The sequence below is a fragment of the Mauremys reevesii genome, linkage group 5 (genome assembly GCF_016161935.1).
Source record: "Mauremys reevesii isolate NIE-2019 linkage group 5, ASM1616193v1, whole genome shotgun sequence".
Taxonomy (NCBI): domain Eukaryota; kingdom Metazoa; phylum Chordata; order Testudines; family Geoemydidae; genus Mauremys; species Mauremys reevesii.
The window spans coordinates 45381983-45401017 of NC_052627.1; the positions used below are offsets into that span (position 1 = coordinate 45381983).

Sequence of the window (19035 nt, forward strand, 5' to 3'; positions counted from 1 at the left end):
GCGACCCTGGGGGCAGACTGACCGTTACGCCAGCGACTCGCCCTGTGACCCGGCCAGCTCCTTCCTACCTGCCCAACGTGCGCTGCCGGCCCCGCTGTCACCCAGCTCCACTGCCACCAACTGCCTTAGCGACCGAGCGCGCGACCAACTGTGCCGCTCACGTGACAGAAATCAATCCACCAATCGGGGGTCACTTCCGCATGACCATGCGGGTCCGCCCCTTTCTCCCACGTGCGGTGAGGACGGGCCAGAGAACTAGGCGAACGGGGCTGTCCCGCCGCGGGCGGCAGGTGAGATCGCCCGTCCCCTGCCATGTAGGGGAGCAGCAGCAACTGCCGCTCCAGCTGTGCCGGGGACTGGGCGCCGGGCACACTCGGGTGGGCGGGGCCTGCGGGCTAGGGAGGAGGAGACCGGCAGGAGAGTCACTCCGGGGGCTGGAATGGACCCAGCAGGCCCGAGTGTCAGCAGGTATCTCTGAAACCCGCCGGGAGAGCACGTGTCTCACCCATCCCGCGCCCCTCCAGGGCTGGTCCGCAGAAGGTGTGTCTACACTGCAACTAGACACCCCTGGCTGGCCCATGCCAGATGACTCCGGCTTGCAGGCTGGTTAATTGCCCTGTAGATGGGCTGTGACTGAAGCCTGAGCTCTAGGACCCTGCAAAGTGAGAGGGTCCCAGAGATCGGGCTCCAGCTGGAGCTGGGAAGTCTGCACAGTAATGAAACAGCGCTGCCTCCTAAGCCCCCTGGTACAGGCCTGAACTGGCGCTGGCCAGCCATGGGTGTATAGTTGCAGTGTAGACATTGTCATGTTTTATGGATATCTGTTACTGCTGTCAGTTATTCCATCTACTCAAGTGGCAGAGATCTGGATAGTGGAGCTAACCCTGCTAATGACCCTTGTGGGTATCCATATGATGCAAGATGATGGCATTTGTGTTTTTGTTTTTTACTACTTTTTTGTATGTAGTTTCCTAGGTTTTAAACAGAACATTATTAGGATTGCAAAGTCAAACACCAGAATTAATGTTCCATGTTCAGCCTTAATTTGGTCCCTTTGTGTGTATGCATTATTATAATTTTAAATTATGTGATCATATACTATTTTTTCCTGGAGTTTATTTTTATCCTTGTTGGGAATTCCTGAAATAAGCCAGAAATGTGTGTTGGTCACTGCTAGAGCTTCTGTTCTGACTCAAAAATGTATGTGGTATAGTCAGCACCAAACTCCATTTCTCTTTAGCACTATAAGAGATGCCAATAGCAGAAATAATCCAGTACCAGTAAATTTTGGCTCCACGCTTAGTTATATATTTAATAAGTAATTTAATGCACTCAAAGAGCTGTGAGTATATAAATCATTGTTTACATTTTACATTGTTAGCTTGAGGCTATGCTATACAAGTTTTTTTTCACATGGCTATGAAAGTTCCTTTGTGGTTGAGCCTGTTTAATCAGAATTTGCATATCTTAATTGACTGGTGAGCATTTTTTAGTTTTCTTATAGCAAATGCTAAAGCATAGAATTATTGGGGGAGTACATATCTTTGTACTCTGTCACTATTTTAACCCATTTCTTAAGCAACACCTACGTAGATGTTAATGTTGTTTTCCACTTGAAGAATAGAATGGTGACCAGCTCCTTTCAATTAGCAATATATGGTGTCTCACACATTAAGGCTTGATCATGCAATCCTTATGCAGGGAAATCTGTGGACTTCAAGAAAAAATGTGCATATCAGGGCTTCAGGTCAGGCAGTTAATGCTTTAATATTACAAAGACCTTTACCAGACTCTTCAGATGTGGAGCTTGGAGTTCTGAAAATGGCATGAAGGCACAGGCAAAATTCTGCATTCCTGTATAGAAGAGTAGACCTCACTTAAGTCAATAGGCCAAATTATCAGTGAAGTTGTACCTGCTTATATAATGTCTGAATTTGGCCCTATGGGAGTTGTATCCACATATCTGAGAAGAGAATTTGGCCCTCTGTGGTTTTGCATACCTCACATACTAGCAGCTGTTTTTTCAGCCATCTTTTATATGCATTTTTTCCCTATAGTAATAGTGAAGCTGTGGAGTAAGGCCTGGTCTAAACTATATGCTTAGGTTGACATAACTTGCCTTGCACTGACCTAGTTGTGGAAGTGTTGTATGCCTATTTAGTAACACCACCTTCCAGAGCGGTATAGACTTACGGTCAATGTAATTAGGCTGACGCAGTGTCAGTGTAGACACTGCGTTGCTTATGTTGCTTATGTTGACAGTTACTGGCTGTCGCGCAATGCCCCACACTGATAATACAATCAATACAAGTGCTCCTGGTGAGGACACACACCACCGACACAAGGAGCCAAGTGTGCACACACACAAGTGATTTAATAATTGTGGAGGCTGTATGCCGATATAAGTTAGGTCGACATAATTTTGAAGTGTAGACATGGCATAAGATTCCAAGAATGTCACCCTTTACTTTTAAGCCTAGGATGTTTGACTCAATGTGAAGCAATGAAAGCAGCTACAAGCATGGTTGAGAGCTTTTGTTCAGGATATCACCAGGTTCTGTTGTCACTGGGATTTACAATCTCTTAATGTCAAACTTTCAGGTTTTCAGCCATTTTGTCTTTGAGTTACACCCATGTGGTGTACAGCTACAGTAAGGCAGTAGCTCTCAACCTTTCCAGACTACTGCACCCTGTTCAGGAGTCTGATTTGCCTTGTGTATCCCCAAGTTTCACCTCACTTAAACTACTTGCTTACAAAATCAAACATAAAAATACAAAAGTATCAGCACATTATTACTAAAAAATAGCTTACTTTCTCACTTTTACCATGTAATTATAAAATAAATTGAAATATAAATATTGTACTTACATTTCAGTGAATGGTACATAAAGCAGTATAAACAGGTTGTGTGAAATTTTAGTTTGTACTGATTTCGCTAGTCCTTTTTATGTAGTCTATTGTAAAACTGTGCAAATAACTAGATGAGTTGAGTACCCCTGTTTGAGAACCACTGCAGGAAGGCATGTATCTATGCTATGCCACTCCTAGATCATTGTGATATCAGAGGTAACTCAACCAATCACCACCCTTACCCTACAGCTAATTTGTAAGAAACAGTTAAATGAGGGAGACTGTACAGATAGTGGATTATTTGGCCCAGATGCCACACTCATGCACCCAGCTGCTACTCACACAAATCAATACATCTTCTAGTACAACCTGCCCCCAGACACTAATCAACACAACCAGCAACTCCAAACACACACAGCCCCTTAATATGGCACCCGCACCCCCCCCAAGGGAGCTCACTCACCATGGGATGGTGGTGTGCCCCCCTTCGTTCCCTCAGGTTCTATTTTGGGGTCTGGTGGTAGGCTGTAAGTCCTGCCCCCAAAAGTGTTGTTTCTCTGGATCATTTCCTACCAGTCCCCTTTCTCCCCCAACAAATTAAGACAAGACATTAAATAACTGGAATCTGTAGAGTGCATGACAAACTTGGATGTGACCTTTAATGTTGATTTTTAAGTTGCTCATATAAAAGAAAACTGAAATCAAAAGTAAAGTTTCGGACCTTCAGAGCATCATAGGTTTTCTCTGGGTGTGGCAAAGTCCCTACAGCCTGGCCTCAGGCAGCAGGAGTTCCTGCAGTATTCCTTCCCAGGAGCTTGGAGTGTAAGACAGTTTTACCTCTATACCTCTGGCCTGTTCTTCTGAGTTCCTCCTCCAAGTCATGCATGCTTTGCATGTGTGGTGTGGTGTTGGGGGAATGGGGCAGGGACGGGAGGTGCCTGGGCCCAGTGCAGCTGCTTAATCCTTTCCTTACTAGTGTGGGGTTTGTATACCCTATCACATGCCCCTAAACCCAAATCAACACAAGCACCCACACAACTACACAACCAGCATACACAGTAACTCCAAACACACACAGCTTCTCATGCAGCATGCACCACTCATTTGCCACTTGTATAAACTAACACACCTGTCTCAGCAAAACACAGTCCTTACACAAGTCAACGTAGCCACTCACACGTAATGCAACCAGCACACACAATAGCCCCCAACATCACTCTGAAGACTGGAATGCCTGAGTGAAGCAATAGAAACAGTTATGTGCATGGTTGAGAGCTCTTATTGTTTAGACTATCACCAGGTTCAATCTTAACTGGGATTCACGGCCTGTTGCCATCCAATTTTTAAGTTATCAGCCATTTTCGGCTTTTATATACACATGAATTACACCTGTGCAAGAGCATGGGCTTTCAGCTACTAGTATCTTAATAAGATGCATTATTTCCTCTTGTCACTTCTAGTACTTGCTCTCCTATAATTCTAACCTGTGAGACTACCTTCAAGTTGTATGCTTAAGGGGAAGCAGCGCCTGCTGCTGTCAGGAATTGTAACCAATTACCAAAGAGGTAAGAAAATCTTTTCATTATTGTTTTTCTTCTGATAAATGGTTGTTTTTGTCTTCTGCAAGGATAATCTCTGGATTTCCCCAGATTTTTTCTAATGAGGGAGAAGAAAAACATAAATGACTGAAAACCCAAAGTGCCTCTTCACTAAAGCTACATAATAGCACCAACGTTCTATTTTTATTTTTTAGAAACTATTACTAGTGTTTATGTATGAGTATATATGTTATGTGCACACACACAGGTTTTGACCCTGTATTGTACAGGTGCAGAGTGTTGTACATGTAGGCAAAAGGTAAAAATGATAAGCAGGACAAAGGAAGGATCAGATCCTGATCTGCATAACCACCAAATTACTGCTGTCTAATACAGGAGGGGAGCATGAAGCTTTGTTTACATCCTCAGGCACACTCATTCTGTACCCTTTTTTACCCTAAGGGTAAGGGAACAAGCCCACAGTGGGCTTGGGGCTTACCTTCACTAAATGTGGAGAATTACACATAGGACCCCATCCAGCTCCCATTTAATTTAATGGGAATCTTTCTGTTCACTTCCGTGGGAGCTGAATCAGAACCCTAGTTGCTTAACCTTAATTGTGTCCACCCACATCCTCTGTGTACATGTCTCTAAAGCACAGTCAACTTATACTCCTGCTGCTCAGTGCACAAAGAGTTATAGGATCAAGGTCTCAAGAGGCATGTATGCAATTAATGACCTTTTCTGATAAATCTTTCAGACACAATTTTTTCAATATTAAAGCAATCATCTAAAATATTATCCACAATATATAACCCTTTTGTGGTTCTGTATAGATGAAAAGGTGCATCATCTCATGTACTAGACATTAATTCCTGCCCTGTTTTGTTCATTTGGTAATGTATGTTTTATTTATCCACAGAAGATCTTCCATTAGCTTTGTTTTAGAATTTATTCTTCTTCCCTCTGTCCTTCCAAGAAATCATTGGCCTAATACTTTTCTGGAATCTTTTAAATTCTGCTTTTTCTACAGTCTGAACCATTTTACTTGTTACTTCTCCATTAGCCCCCAGTGCTGCAAACACTTATGCATGTGCTTAACCATAAGCATGTGTACAGTGCCACATATTTCACATACATAAGTATTAGCAGGATTGGTGCCTGGGTCTCATTTTCTAGCCCTTGCTGACTAAGTTTTATTTTTTTCAGCTTGAGCTATCATGCTACATAACAAACTGCCATCACAGCCAAAATTGACAGTAAAGGAAACAAGCCATAAAGCTCCCCACAGTTTGTGGCCCTATCCTGAATTAGTCTAGCTTTTCATGTCAACAAAGTCCTATTGAATTGAACATTAATTGTTTATTTGTTTTATTTTTTTAAACATTATTTAAAGAGACATTGTTAAGGTGATTGGCCCAATATTTGAGTTCCCTTTATTTGCTTACTTGTTTGCAAAGACCAAGGGAACTTTTAAAAATAAGTATTATTTTCAAATATGTTTTAACTTTCTCCCATGCAGAGAAAAACAATACGTTTTAGCATCTCCACATTCAGGAGTATCTTTACCTAGTTATCCTCACTCTAGTTATTTTATTGAATAAGCTCTATTGTTTTAAAGGAAAAAGTGATCCTGCATAATATATATTTATTGTATTAACATTTCAATGTAAATATGTTGTTGTTTAATGGAAACCTGCCAAAAGCATGACTGTAGCTAACAATTGTCAGTTTATGTTCTAAATAGTCAAAATCGGAAGACCATAATATTAAGGCTGACTGGCTTTCCCCTGGCTTAGTTGCAACCAGTGATTTTACTTCTAAAAACTGGATCACTGTTCAGATGCATGAACTTTCCACAGAGAGCTTGGAATGGTTTGTGGAATTTCTGCACAGTTCAGTACACAGCAGAACAGCTCTGCTCTATCTAGATAACTTGCTAATTGTGTGTGGCTATCCTTACCCAGTAAGTATGTGCCTCAACTGTCTGCTGGATGTAATTCACACCTGGTTAGAGTATATGATCATGTTGTCCTCTAAAAGCTAACTACTTTTACAAAAGTTACAGTCCCATCACCTGTTTGTGTGAGCATGTTGCCCTCCAGTGGCTGCAGCCTAAAAAGGATATAAGACCTAATGCTTCTACACAAGTATGAATGTTTTTCTCCTGTTTATAATGTTAAAATCTGATACAGTTTTTGAAATTTTCTAATTTTGGGCCAGATGCCCTTATCCATCCATGACATGCCCTTACATGGGTAAACACCCTTTCTGCCCCCTCCACACCAGGTGAAGTGTACTGTCCCCCATGCCTACTTAATCAAGATGTTCCTGCTTTTCACTTTGGTTTGTGGCAGATCTGGCATTACCCCAACATAGGCCACTGCCTTGTAGAGAGCATTTGTGTGTACTGTAAGTGCTCCTAAAAGTGCCATTACAGTATGTCTTGTAAATGTTCTTAGTTTTTCGGAGCCTCGCAGATTCAAAGTATCACCTATGAAGTAAGCAAGCACTTGAACTACCCCTTGAATCTTCTGAAACCTAATATAGTACAGCTTAGATTCTCACCTCTCTTTAGCCTCCATCTTCCTTTTCATCCTGCTATCCCTCCTGTCTCAAAAAAGATGAACAGCATTCTGAGTTTTAAAGTAGAAAGTCAGGATATTTTAAATAAGCAGCTTCCATTAATATCTGTTTGTAATGATGCCTTGGCTTCAGTATTCAATCCAGTGAACATATAAAAACCAAATGAATAGATAGTGAAAGTTGCTTTAGGAGGTGCCAGTGGCTGGTGTTCTAAAGTTATTTTTAAAATATTTTTGTTAGATTCTATATAATACAAACTTTAAATAACTATACATTGAAGAAGCTTTCTATTTCTTACACAGAAACTAGTCTGTAGAGGTTCAGATGAATCTGGTGGCTCTTTAGAATTGCGTTTGGTGCAGTGTCACAGCTGACCAGGTGCAACAAGGATAGACCTTTAGTATTTAAGAGTAAAAGAGTGCGGAATATTCCTCCTGCAGTAGGCCGCTTAATGGTGCATTCAGCACACGTTGTTGAAGTGGATGAAGTTTTCGGAATTTCAGATTATATCTTATACTACCACTGTGTCCGAGTAGTTGGAAGGTGTCGTGGGTGCAGGGCTAGCTATATCTTTCCTCTCTTTCTGGTTTCTCTGAGTGTGTCCCCTCAGGTGTTAGGCCTTGTGCCTTTATCTCTCCTGGGTTGGAATTCCACAGTTCTCCCACTCTTAGACCAGGTCCTGGACTGTAAACTGTGCTTACCCAGCAGGTCCAACAGAGTTCAACACGTGGAGTTCTTCCCTTTGGGAATCTGTGACAGAGGCAAATATGATAAACAATGATTTGGCTTTCTGGTCATTTTAACAGTCAGAGCAAAGAATCTAGAGAAAAAGGATTATAAACCTATAAAGACAGTCTACTGACTTACCATCCCCTGATGTTGGCCTTGACAGGCTGAATTTCTTCTGACACCCCAGCTGGTTTGGGGTGTCTGCTTTCTCCTAACAGCTCCCCAGCTACTTTCCCTTTGGAAAGAGTCTCTGTTCATCCAGCCAGAGTTCTTTTGTTCTTGTCAGTTCAGAGACTTTTGCCTTTGTCGTCAAAAAACAGTTCAGTAGGCTCCACAGGAAGTCAAGACAGATTCCTCAGCGCTATTACCCCATAACAACCCTTACTCCTGAAGGCATTCTGTGCCAAAAATAAAAAAAATTCTGTGCACAATATTGTAAAAGTCTGCAAATTTTATTTGTCAAATGTGGAGGCTCCAGCATGGCATTGAGGAGCATAGGCCACTGGCTGCACAGAGATGGGAGATCACTGTGCAGCTGCCCCTGGGATATGGACTCAGTGGTGAGGCTGCACCCAATCCTGACACAGTGCAAGGACTGGGCCTGCCCCAGAAACACATCACCTGTGCCTTCCCCTCAGTGCAACGGGTGTTGCAGGCTCAGCAAGGCAGGATCCAAGTGTGGAGGGGCTTAGTGTGAAGGTATTCAGGGGTGGGTGGAAAGGGTTCTGTGTGGGGCAGTTTGGGTACGGGCGGCTCAGTGTGGGATCCGGATGCACAGGGGCTTGTTGGGGAGTTCTGGGGGGAATAGTAATGGGATTCTGCAGGGGGGTCCAGGTGAAAGTGGTTGGGGCTCAGCAGGAGGGGTCTGGGTGTGGAGGTATAGAGCTTGGCAGGGAGGTCTGGGTGTGGGGAGCTCAATCGGGGTCCAGGTGCATGTGGAGTGGGGCTCATTGTGGGAAGTTCTGAATGTGAGAAGGTGAGGCTTGGCAGGAGGGTCTTGGTATGAGGGAGTCTGGATGCACGGGGGTTGGGCAGATGAGGGAGCAGCTCCCTGTACAGGGATTCCTGCCCCTGAAGCTGAGGAGCAATGGGTGCAGGAAGCTGGGGAGAGGGGGGAGTTTGCAGAGCTTTCTGCAGCTGGGGGAGAAATCTGGGGGTGGGTCTGATCCAGCCCCAGATGCTGTGTAAGGGAAGAGGAAGTCCTGTCCTCCCCAGCACAGCTGGGACTAGCAGCTGAGCCTGGTGCAGGGTAGAAGCCACCAGCTGGGTTTTCCCCAGTCCCACCCCCTGCTTCACAGTGATTTACCTCTCTGCTGGCTTCCCTGGGTACCCAAAATATATTGCTGGGGAGGCTTGCGTGACTGCTCTTGTGGCTTCCCATTGCTTCCCTATCAGAAAGTCAGTTTTCAGCGGGGAAGCAAAGAAATCTGTGAGGGGACATAAATTCTGTGCATGCGCAGTGGTGCAGAATTCCCCCAGGAGTAAACTGTCAAGTGTTTGCTGAGAGGTGGCTTACACTGAGCTATTTTTCCTTGCTGCTTATTTTCATTAGAGCCCAACTACTAAACTAAGCCAATATAGCCATACAGTAAACATGCCAATAACCAGGTCGACATACATTATTCATAAATTATTACAGCTCCATTTCCTTCACAGAAGGTTCTTTGTTTTAAATCACCACACTCCCCATTAATTTAATTGAAGATGTCTGTGAATGGTCAGTAGCAGAATATGGTGGTTTATTTTCAGATAATATTTAAAAGTATCAGCTTTACAGTTTACCTTTTAACTGAAAAGTTATTTGAGTGAATGATCCTTAATTCATGCTGCTATGAAAACAAAGACTTAGCAATGGGTTTAATGAGTTGAAATGTTGGTTTGGTTCTTAAATCCCCGGCATTTTATTGGTTTACAGCAGAGCAATCCTTAGTGCCAACTGATTTCTAATCACTTTAATTTCTTATATTTTGATGTTTACAAAACAGGTATTACATATTACTTTGCCATGAAATAAATTGATTTTTACATTCACAAATCAGTGAAGTTACATTTTGCAGTGGAAATTTATAGTTTGGTCTAGTGTAGAATAGATGTTGATTATTTTGGTAACATTTTTTGACAGTTTTGGAAGATAATGTTTATGTGCACGTGCACAGTTGCCATTTCTTAATCTTAATTTAGGAGATGGTATTTTCAAAATAACAAAAGTAATTGGATCTTATTCTAAATGAATTGCTTGGCAATTTTATTTATTTTAATTATTCAAGTGTAAGATTCCTGAAAGCATTAACTATTAAGTACATACATTTTGTTTTGCATTTGTTTTAAAATGTCGTTTTTCAAATTTTCTGACATTTATTTAAAAAAAATTCTCATGTTTAGATATTGTACAGAAAGGCCTATGTGGAACCATCCAATTACTTCATGGCCTGGAGGTGGGGCCCAGTGGTCACGCAGAGTATTTTGCAACCACCTGAGCACTGAGGAGCCAGGCTTTGTGACAATCCATTCTGTGATGGGGTGGGGTCGGGGGAAGAAATGGTTGTGATGGGTCAGAGGGACAGGACATTACCTATACAGATCTTTTGCCTACAATCCCTGCATATGGGAACATAGTTGGCCAGGGACACTCCTATAGACTACAGTACCAGAAGCAGCCACGGACTGGGTGTGTGATGAGGGGGTAGAAAAATATATCTTAGCCCCACATGTTTCCAAATCCTTTCTGTTGGACCCTCCACACACACAGTCATTTTATTTATGTTTTGAATGTGGGATCAGGATTACATCATATGTTCCTGTACTACAGGGTGAATTTCATTGAATAACCCTGAGGTCCTGTTTTGAAAAAACAAGATCTCCTTTTTTCCTTCAGAAAAGGATGAATTTTAGGGTTCCAGGACTATATGTGTATAGCCCACGAATAAGGTTTTAATTAAGTGCATGTTGTGACCATCTTAATATTTGAGCTCGGCTGCTTTTTCTAAAATTTTAAACAGTGTACAGAATTTACTTTTATTATAAAACTCATTTGGCTAAATACTTTTTTGCAGAAACCTAGTGCAACTCCTTTGACTTCGGCAGAGCTGGATTTGTATGCGAGGACTGAATCTGACCTCTGTTTTTAAGGTACTATGACCAAGCTTATTTTATCAATCCTTGTACGTGAAAAGCAGAATTTGCAATTAACCATATTAAGCTGTGAGAAGAATATTAATCCATTTTATGGTCTCTGTGCAGTCTTTCATTTTAATTTTGCTCCATTTTCTTTAAGCTAGTCCTTCCATTTAAAGGGCATCATCCTGCAGCTCTTATTCATGGGAGAATTCCCACCGACATTCATTTGCATTTTCCTCATCAGTAAGAACTAAAAGATCAGGTACAAAGAGATCAATTATTCCATGTGCTAACTTTCTTTTCGTTTCATACTTAGGATAACAAAATAACATTGCATAAATTTCGTATTTTTTTTTCTTCCTTTTAGACTATTCCAACAGGACAGTCTTTGGCTAATCTGGAATTGTTGACATACTTCCATTTTCAGTTTGTTTATAAAATAGTTAGATGGAATTTAAAATTGAACACACATGGGACAGTTTACCAGTGAGTCATGAGCCAGTAACTGTCAGGTTGAAGTCAGGCAGTGCAGGATTGCTGATGGAAGTAAGTGCCCCCTTCTTTAACGATCCTCCAGCACCACTTGGAGAGCCAGGAAAGCCTTTCAGTGGACTGTGGGACTATGAGGGTAAGTGGAAATGTTTTATTGCAAACAAAAATCCTGTGTAATACCTCGAGCAGTATACTTAATTTGTGTACCAGTGTAGATATTAGTGTTCCTGTGTAGCTGACATATCTAGTTTTTGTTTTAAATCCTGTGGCAAGTTATTTCACCAGGCCGATATAGCTTGAACCGACAGATACATTAAATCTATTTGTTACAAATTGTGATTCTTTGATCACAATACAGTTCCATTCAAGATGAAGTCTGGTATGTAAAGTTAACATTCTTTCTTCCATTAATATGCCAAGTGTTCAAGAAAACACTTCGCTACGAATAATGACTACTTATTTGTGATGACGCCTTGCATTCAGAAAGTTCCTTAAACAACTTACAAACTTTACATTGTATGTATCTATGTAAATCAGTTGTCCCATTATAGAAATACAGTCAACCTTGGAACAAAGAGTCGTGGTTAGTTGTTTAATAGCACATACAACAATTCACATTAGTTTGGGAAACGAAGTGAATATATTATCTAATTGAAACAGCATGAATGTATGAAGCAAACAGTGTAAATACCTAAATAAGATTTTCTTGTTAAAAGTGTAGTAGATATGCGGTTTGTTTAGTTAAAAAAATTGATTTTTGTTATTAAAAAGTGTAGAGGGGTGAAGTGTAGTTTAGAGGGAAAAGTATAGAGGGATAGAGTCCTGAGATCTCTAATGACAGGTAATGGTAAGGAGCTTAGTTTTTATGTCTCATCCTAAAGATGAGAGGAGGGGAGTGTATATTTAAAAAAATTTAGAGTGGCAATTGTGTTGATCTTAATGAATGATGATTGTACTCTTCCTTAAAGAAACAGACAACTCAATTTAAACCAGTAATAGTTTAAACTGTAAACCAGTAACTGGCAACTTTTGATAACTTAGATCAGCAGTTATTGAACTATTCCGATGGGAATCTATTTGAGAGATAATAAAATTGACCACAAACACAATATGTAAAAACAGGGAAATTTTATTAGTTAATGTAATCTTAGTGCAAAATTATGACTATCCCAAAATTTGTTTTTACAACAGTGCTGTTGTTTCTTTTTTTTTTGTATGTCATTCTTTTTTTAGCTTTTTCAGTTGTGCTGTTGTGAATGGGTCAGTCTGTTGTTTCCAGCAATGCTCCATCTTCTGTTGTGATTACCAAAGCACTAATACTAGCGATCTACCAATAAGTTGTTAACACTTATTACCCACAAAATTCATTGTATCTAAAAAGTCAAGATTAATACAAAAAAATTCAACCAAAATAATTTAATAAATAGATAGTAAATTGTATTTATTCCTTTCTATAGCTGAAATCAATAACCTCTATTTCTTGCTCTGAAAAACTATATGGTGAGAGAGTGCTGTACTTTGTTCTGACACTGCAATAATTGACCTCAAGATTCATATTTAAAATTTTTTACTAATCTGAAAGTGGTGCGGTATTCAGGCCATGAGACTCTCCCTTATTATTCACTTTCCCATCAACTTCTCCTGAAGGGTGATACATCAAGGACAGTTTGCTTCCAAGTATGCCTGCTGCCTTAGAACACTACTTTTCTCTCCAGAGGCAGTCATCCTCCGGAAAGCCAGTGGCTTTTACAGTCCAAACATTTTATTCCTTGGCTGTTTGTATCCTCCTCCGAGGATTCCTGCTTCAGCTGGTCTTAATGACAGGCCTCTGCATGCAGCTTAATCTTTGTGTGCATGCACGTGTATGCCTCTGTTTTTCTTTGTTTTGTTTTGTATTTCATGTTCAAGCCAGGAGATTGGAAAATCATAGCACCAGGTTCCTGCACTTAAGTGCTTTACCTATGATGTCCACTGTGAGTGCAATTGACTACAATCACGTCTTAATCAATTTCACTCACAGCAGGCATCACAAGTGAAGTGCTTCTGAGCTGTTGCTACTTTTGTCCCATTGACAGCTAACATCAGTTAGCAGAACTATCTTTTTCCTGTTGACTCCAGCTTGAGACCTAGTGGTTAGATAGAACAAAGCAAAATCAAAATAACCTCTTTATTGCTGCCATTTTTATAAAGCTCCTTATGGTGACAGGTTGAGAGGGGGAGAAAAAGGCATTGCCATTCTAAATTATGATTGTGGCATATTGCTCAGAATAGCTTAGAAACTGCTGATGGCATATGTACAATTAGTGGAATTCTAGAACATTGTAGGCTAAATTTCTGCATAAATAGAGAATAAAATATTTTATTTAGTGAGAAGTTCAGAGGCGGAACAGAATAAGTAATTACCATATTATATTGATGGCATGCATGGGGTTTTTGTTTGTTTGTTTTCAGTTGTCGAAGCATTCTTCTTGAGTGAGAGAACTAAGCAGTACTTAGAAGTTGAACTCTGTCCGTAAGTACGGTGCTTTTCTATTGTTTTTAAAATGTGTCACCTTACATTTTCAGTGCCATTATATTAGCATTTCTAATGTTCACTCGGACACACACAAGTGTGGAGGTGTGGTAGGAAATACAACAGGTGTGGAAGCGACTTCAGCCCTAAGATATGTATGAGTTTCCCATTACGTATGTGAATATAGGAGTATACTAATAGTTTACTTCAGTTGAATAACGTTGTTGCTCTATTTTAATATGGTCAGCCATGGACAACATTTATTGCTGTTGCTTTCTGGCAGAAGAGGAGTTTGGAAAGTAAGTGATAAAATGCTTTCCATAAAAGTGTGGAAAATTAACATCCTTTCTTAGTATCTAATTGATCTTTATCTTTCAAGTAAGAAACAACTGCCTTTCTTTTGCTTTTTTATTGCTCTAACATAGCAAGAACTTGCTTTAACATTTGAAGTGTCCAGAACAGAGACCAAATGGGAAGGCAGAGCTCATCTTCCTTGGAGTTATTTTCCACCATGCATTGACAAGTTTAATGCATTTGCAATTCATGGATCAGAAGCAAAGAGAACATATGAAGCACTTTACCCTGTGCCTCAGCATGAAATTCAGAAAGGACAGAAACCGGATTTGTAAGTAGAAAATTACCTCATCTGCATCACAATATATAATAGGAGTCTTGGGGAAATTTTTGTAAAATGAAGTTCATTTAGTTATCAAATTAAGACTACCATCCTAGAGCTTTAATTATGCTGTTAAGCACTAGTTCCGCAAGCACTCTGCTGTGTGTAAAGAGCTTTGTGGCAGATAGCTGTAATTAGAGGTTGATTTTTACTGCTATCCCTTAAGTGCATAGCAAATGATGCTTTCAACATCAGTGGCATCTGTTTCATCACCTTTCTCAACAAGATCAATAATTTGATTGTCCCACGGTTCCCTGCCTAGAGCACCCTTTGAAATGCCAACCAGTAATAATCTTACTATATGCATCTCCAGTGGACCTGCTTTGTTTCTTCTCTACTGTTCATGACAGCCCTAGCCTAGTTTCTCATTTTGGAATTGATTGCAGTAAAGGGGGACTGAATAAATCAGTTGAAAGATATTGTAATATTAAAAGAACAGACAACATCAACAGACAAAGAGACAAGCATGACCTCACCCGGATTCCATTTTGGGCCTATTTATTGCCCTGACCATGAAGTGAAGTCAGACAATGATTAACTGGGTTATAATACTAATTGCTACTTCTGTGCAATAAGGCTTCTGGTATTTGTGTTGTTTAAGAAGAATGCCTTATGTTTTGCAGCAAACGAGAGGGCCAGAAGGATTTTAAGGGGGAAGGAAAGAATTTATGGAATATCTAACAATATTTATGTGAATTCTCCCCAAACCTTGGTATAGGGGAGCATCCCGCATATAAACAGATTTATCCAATTTCAGTTTTGTTTTGTAATTCATCTTTACTATTGATTTTTTGACTCTTCAGAGTTAAATCAAGTGAAGAAAGATCAAAGGTTATTTGAAAAGAGGGGGGAAAAAATCTTTCCCTTTAACAGTTATGTGATACTAGCATAGTCTGAGCTGTATTACATGATTTATTGGCTTGTACTTATGACTACAGCCTATGTAATGGAAAGAAGACATCTAGTATTCTAATGCTCCAGAAGAGTAGCCCAAAGGGATGCACCAAGCAAGGATTTTTACAGGGTTTTAAAACAGGATTTTATGCATAGATTTAATTTCATTCTTGTGTAAATGGGAAAGAGATTTCAAGCCTTGTGTACTCATCCCTCTTATACCAGCTTCATTTTACTTTCCTCTGGTTTTTTTCTGCCTTTAATGTCTTCTTCCTCTGTTCCTCCAAATCCCCTGTTCATGTTTACTAATGCTGTTCAACCATTTTCCCACACCCCAGCATTGCTCTAAAAGTAAATTAATCATAATAATTAATAAAGTAATGGAAATAAGCGGTGTTGCCATCAGTCTCATTGTTGCCTATTTGGGGAGGGGGAAAGGAGGGAGGAACGTGGCTAAGTACTGTCTTTGGGCTAGATCTTGAGCTTTAAGTCCCATCACTAGTGGATTCTGGACATAGAGGCAGTATAACAGGCAAAGAGAGGTTCATTCCAGTGACAGCAGTGATCCTCCAGTAGTCAGGGTCCTACACCAGATTCCCTCTCTACTGCTAACCTGGAAGATGTGGTTGGAGGCAAGGGGTGAAGTGGGTCTCCCTTTTTACTGGACTGATTCACCAACTGCAGTTTCAGCCTCCATTAGCAGCCAGTGTCCATTAGATCAGCCATCAGGCTGCTTTAACTTAAGTTTGGAAATTGGCCCAGTGCACAGCAGCTCAAAGAGTGCAGGAGTTGAAAGGTGAGCTTAATGCTAGCTAACTTTACACCCAATGTGTGCTGTGTGCTTGTTGGCTGTAGCTGTGGATTTGGACCCATATTTTTAATGCAAGATTTGTTGAAGTCTTACATAGCTTTATAGTATTCCTAATTTATTAGATCTAGTTCTCACAAAACAGAGTATGGAAAATAAATAGAATACTGGTTATGTTCAAGAACTCTAGGAAAAAAAATATTTAAATTATTTTTATGGATATGCAACCATTTTTATTCTTAACTTCTGAGTGTAAAGAAACAAATCTCATACCCTGAATAATTTCCCGCCTCCCCATTTTATTTACAGCCATCGCTTGGAATTTTTCAAACAACTTAACCTGAAAGTGTTAATGGGAGAAGATTGGAAACAGCCTGAATCAGATCTGTGGATGTCAACTGATTAGATAAATGGATAAAAAAATTTAGATATTTGATATGATTCCAGGTGGTTGAAGCTATAGGAACCAACCTTTTCAGCTAAACTATGATAAGAGCTTTAGTATGCATTTATAAATGTCATAAAAAATGAGTGTTTGAAAGCCTGTTTAAGCACCAAAAAAGGCAACCTTTTAAAAAGTCAATTATCTGCAGCAGTTATATCTAAAAATCATGGGTCAATGGGGTAGAGGTTCTTTTCTATTACCTCATCAAGATACACATGTGGAACTCGCATGTTCATGTAAGATGGAGGTGAGCCCATTTAAGTCATTCAGTCTATGCCCTTGGGCCTGCTAGTGCAGAGAAAAAGATACTCTAACTAGGGTTGTACATTTAGGTTATTCAGGTTAGAGTTCTTGGAAAAATCCAGTGTTTGAGCTGGAATATCTCAGGTTATACAGTATAATCTCAGCATTTCTCCCTTACATTGAGAGATCGTCAAATATTTAGAGAGATTTTTCACTGCTACATGGTTTTTCATAACTGTTGCCATTGTGATTCCTGTTACCACTGGTAATTAAATGATAAATTTGTCCTATTAACTGAATCTTGAGCTTTTTCATAGTATTTATGTAACAACGCACTCAGCTACATTACCTGTCTTGTATGTTATGGAATGCTGATTCTACGATGGGGTTTGTTATATTGTATTTAACAACAATTATGACATAACAGAGTTGCACAATTAATAAGGTAACCAAAATAGAATAGTTATTCTTTTCTCAGTGTCTTGTTTTTGGGGGATGTATAGAATTCCATTATGTATACAACTTTTTTTTTTTTTTTTAAGAGTGTATGATCTTTGGGATATGACCCATGCTCTCTTGTGTTTGTATAGTGCCTAGCACATAGTGTAGTTCCACCAGTAATAAGTACAGTAATAACTAACTGCACATATACTGTACATATGGAGGCAGTATGGTCCAGTGGATAGGGCACCAGACTGAAGTCAGGAAACTTGGGTTTTAATATCCACTGTGACATGCAGCCTACTTCCCTGACATCCAGTGCTGCTAGCCTCAGGCCAGGTCTATACTTAAATTAGATCAACATAGCTACATTGCTCAGGGCTATGAAAAATTTCACACTCTGTGCAATGTAGTTAGCTGTATCCTCTTAGGCTAACCTAAGTCAACAGATGAATTCTTGCATCTTGGAGAGGTGGATTACCTATCATCACCTATTATCAATGGAAACCCCTCCTCTGTCAACATAGCAAGCATTTACAATGCTACAGCGGCACAACTGCAGCATTGTAACTGTACCACAGTATCCACGCTAGTGTAAATGTGGCATCAGTTTCCTTTTAGCAGATTGGGGTCAGACTAGATGATTACAGTGCTGGGTGAGTTGGGAGCATTGGCCCTCTAACCAAACCAAAAGTCTTGTGGGGCAAACCAAGAGCTCCAGTAAACAATACAGTGTGCTGCCCCCTTCTGGCCTCAGTAATCCTTTTCCAGTGCTCTCTCTCAATTCTCTGACTCAGTAGTCCTTTTCTTCTTCTGGCAGGGAAGTCAGTTTGCCCCCTGTACAAAAGAACGGCCATACCGCGTCAGACCAAAGGTCCATAGAATCAGGACTGGAAGGGACCTTGAGAGGTCATTTAGTCCAGTTCCCCACTGCACTCATGGCAGGATGAAGTATTATCTAGACCATTCCAGACTGGTGTTTATCTAACCTGCTCTTAAAAATCTCCAATGATGGAGATTCCACAACCTCCCTAGGCAATTTATTCCAGTGCTTACCCAGTCTTATCCATCTAGCCTGGTATCCTGTCTTCCGACAGTGGCCAATACCAGGGGCCCCAGAGGGAATGAACAGAACAGGTGATCATCAAGTTGTGATGTTGTGGTACATTGTGATCATCAAGATGGGGTGATTGAGGTACGGGGCAGGGGAGCCTGAGACCTCCCTTCCCAATCTGGGCTCCAAATCTGTGAAGTGATTGTTCTACTTCACTTTTCCCCCGTCTTCTTTCAACACAGCTTCCTAGCCATTCTCAGGTCTCTTCAGCTGAGCTCCTTGCAGGGTTCCATTCCTGCTCCCTCTCTGACTCTGCCATTATCCTAGCCCATGACTGTGCAGCTGGCCCTTGGCAGAACTTCATAGATTTTAAGGACAGAAAGGGACATTATGATTATCTACTCTGACCTATTCTGTATCATGGCCATAGCACAGGCCATAGAACCTCATTCAGTAATTTTTGCACCAGGGCAATAACTTCTGTTTAACTTCTAGCATATCTTTCTCTAATATGAGTCTTTAAATAAAACTTCAAATGTTGGAGAATCCCCATGTCCCAGAGTAAGTTCTTCCAAGGGTTAATTACTCTCACTTAAAAAATATTTCTAATCTAAATTTGGTCTAGCTTCAGTTTCCAGCCATTGGATCT

The 19035-nt window shown here is 40.5% G+C and overlaps 2 protein-coding genes across 17 annotated transcripts in view; one reads left to right on the top strand and one right to left on the bottom strand.

Annotated features, from left to right (window-relative positions):
• SCLT1 (sodium channel and clathrin linker 1) overlaps positions 1–2888 on the bottom strand; it is a 104870-nt gene extending 101982 nt beyond the window's left edge. For 9 of the 11 annotated variants that reach the window (XR_005599013.1, XR_005599014.1, XM_039539961.1 and 6 more), the window contains exon 1: positions 69–192. The gene's annotated coding sequence lies outside the window, so the exon portion shown is untranslated. Of the gene's footprint in view, positions 1–22; positions 193–2869 lie in introns of those variants that run through there. The other 2 variants (XM_039539957.1, XM_039539955.1) reach the window with 2 other exon arrangements.
• Positions 99–17185, top strand: C5H4orf33 (chromosome 5 C4orf33 homolog). 6 transcript variants are annotated; one of them, XM_039539966.1, is made up of 9 exons: positions 99–236; positions 4312–4416; positions 10758–10833; positions 10979–11083; positions 11189–11449; positions 13765–13825; positions 14073–14124; positions 14251–14450; positions 16513–17185. In XM_039539966.1, exons 5-9 carry the CDS (start codon positions 11269–11271, stop codon positions 16607–16609), a joined length of 591 nt encoding a protein of 196 aa, XP_039395900.1. In that variant the 5' UTR covers positions 99–236; positions 4312–4416; positions 10758–10833; positions 10979–11083; positions 11189–11268; the 3' UTR covers positions 16610–17185. The 6 variants fall into 6 exon arrangements, with proteins under 6 accessions (XP_039395900.1, XP_039395899.1, XP_039395901.1 ...); XM_039539965.1 differs by having other exon boundaries at positions 157–290; XM_039539967.1 differs by having other exon boundaries at positions 157–290; positions 10983–11083.
• The last annotated feature ends 1850 nt before the right edge of the window (positions 17186–19035 follow it).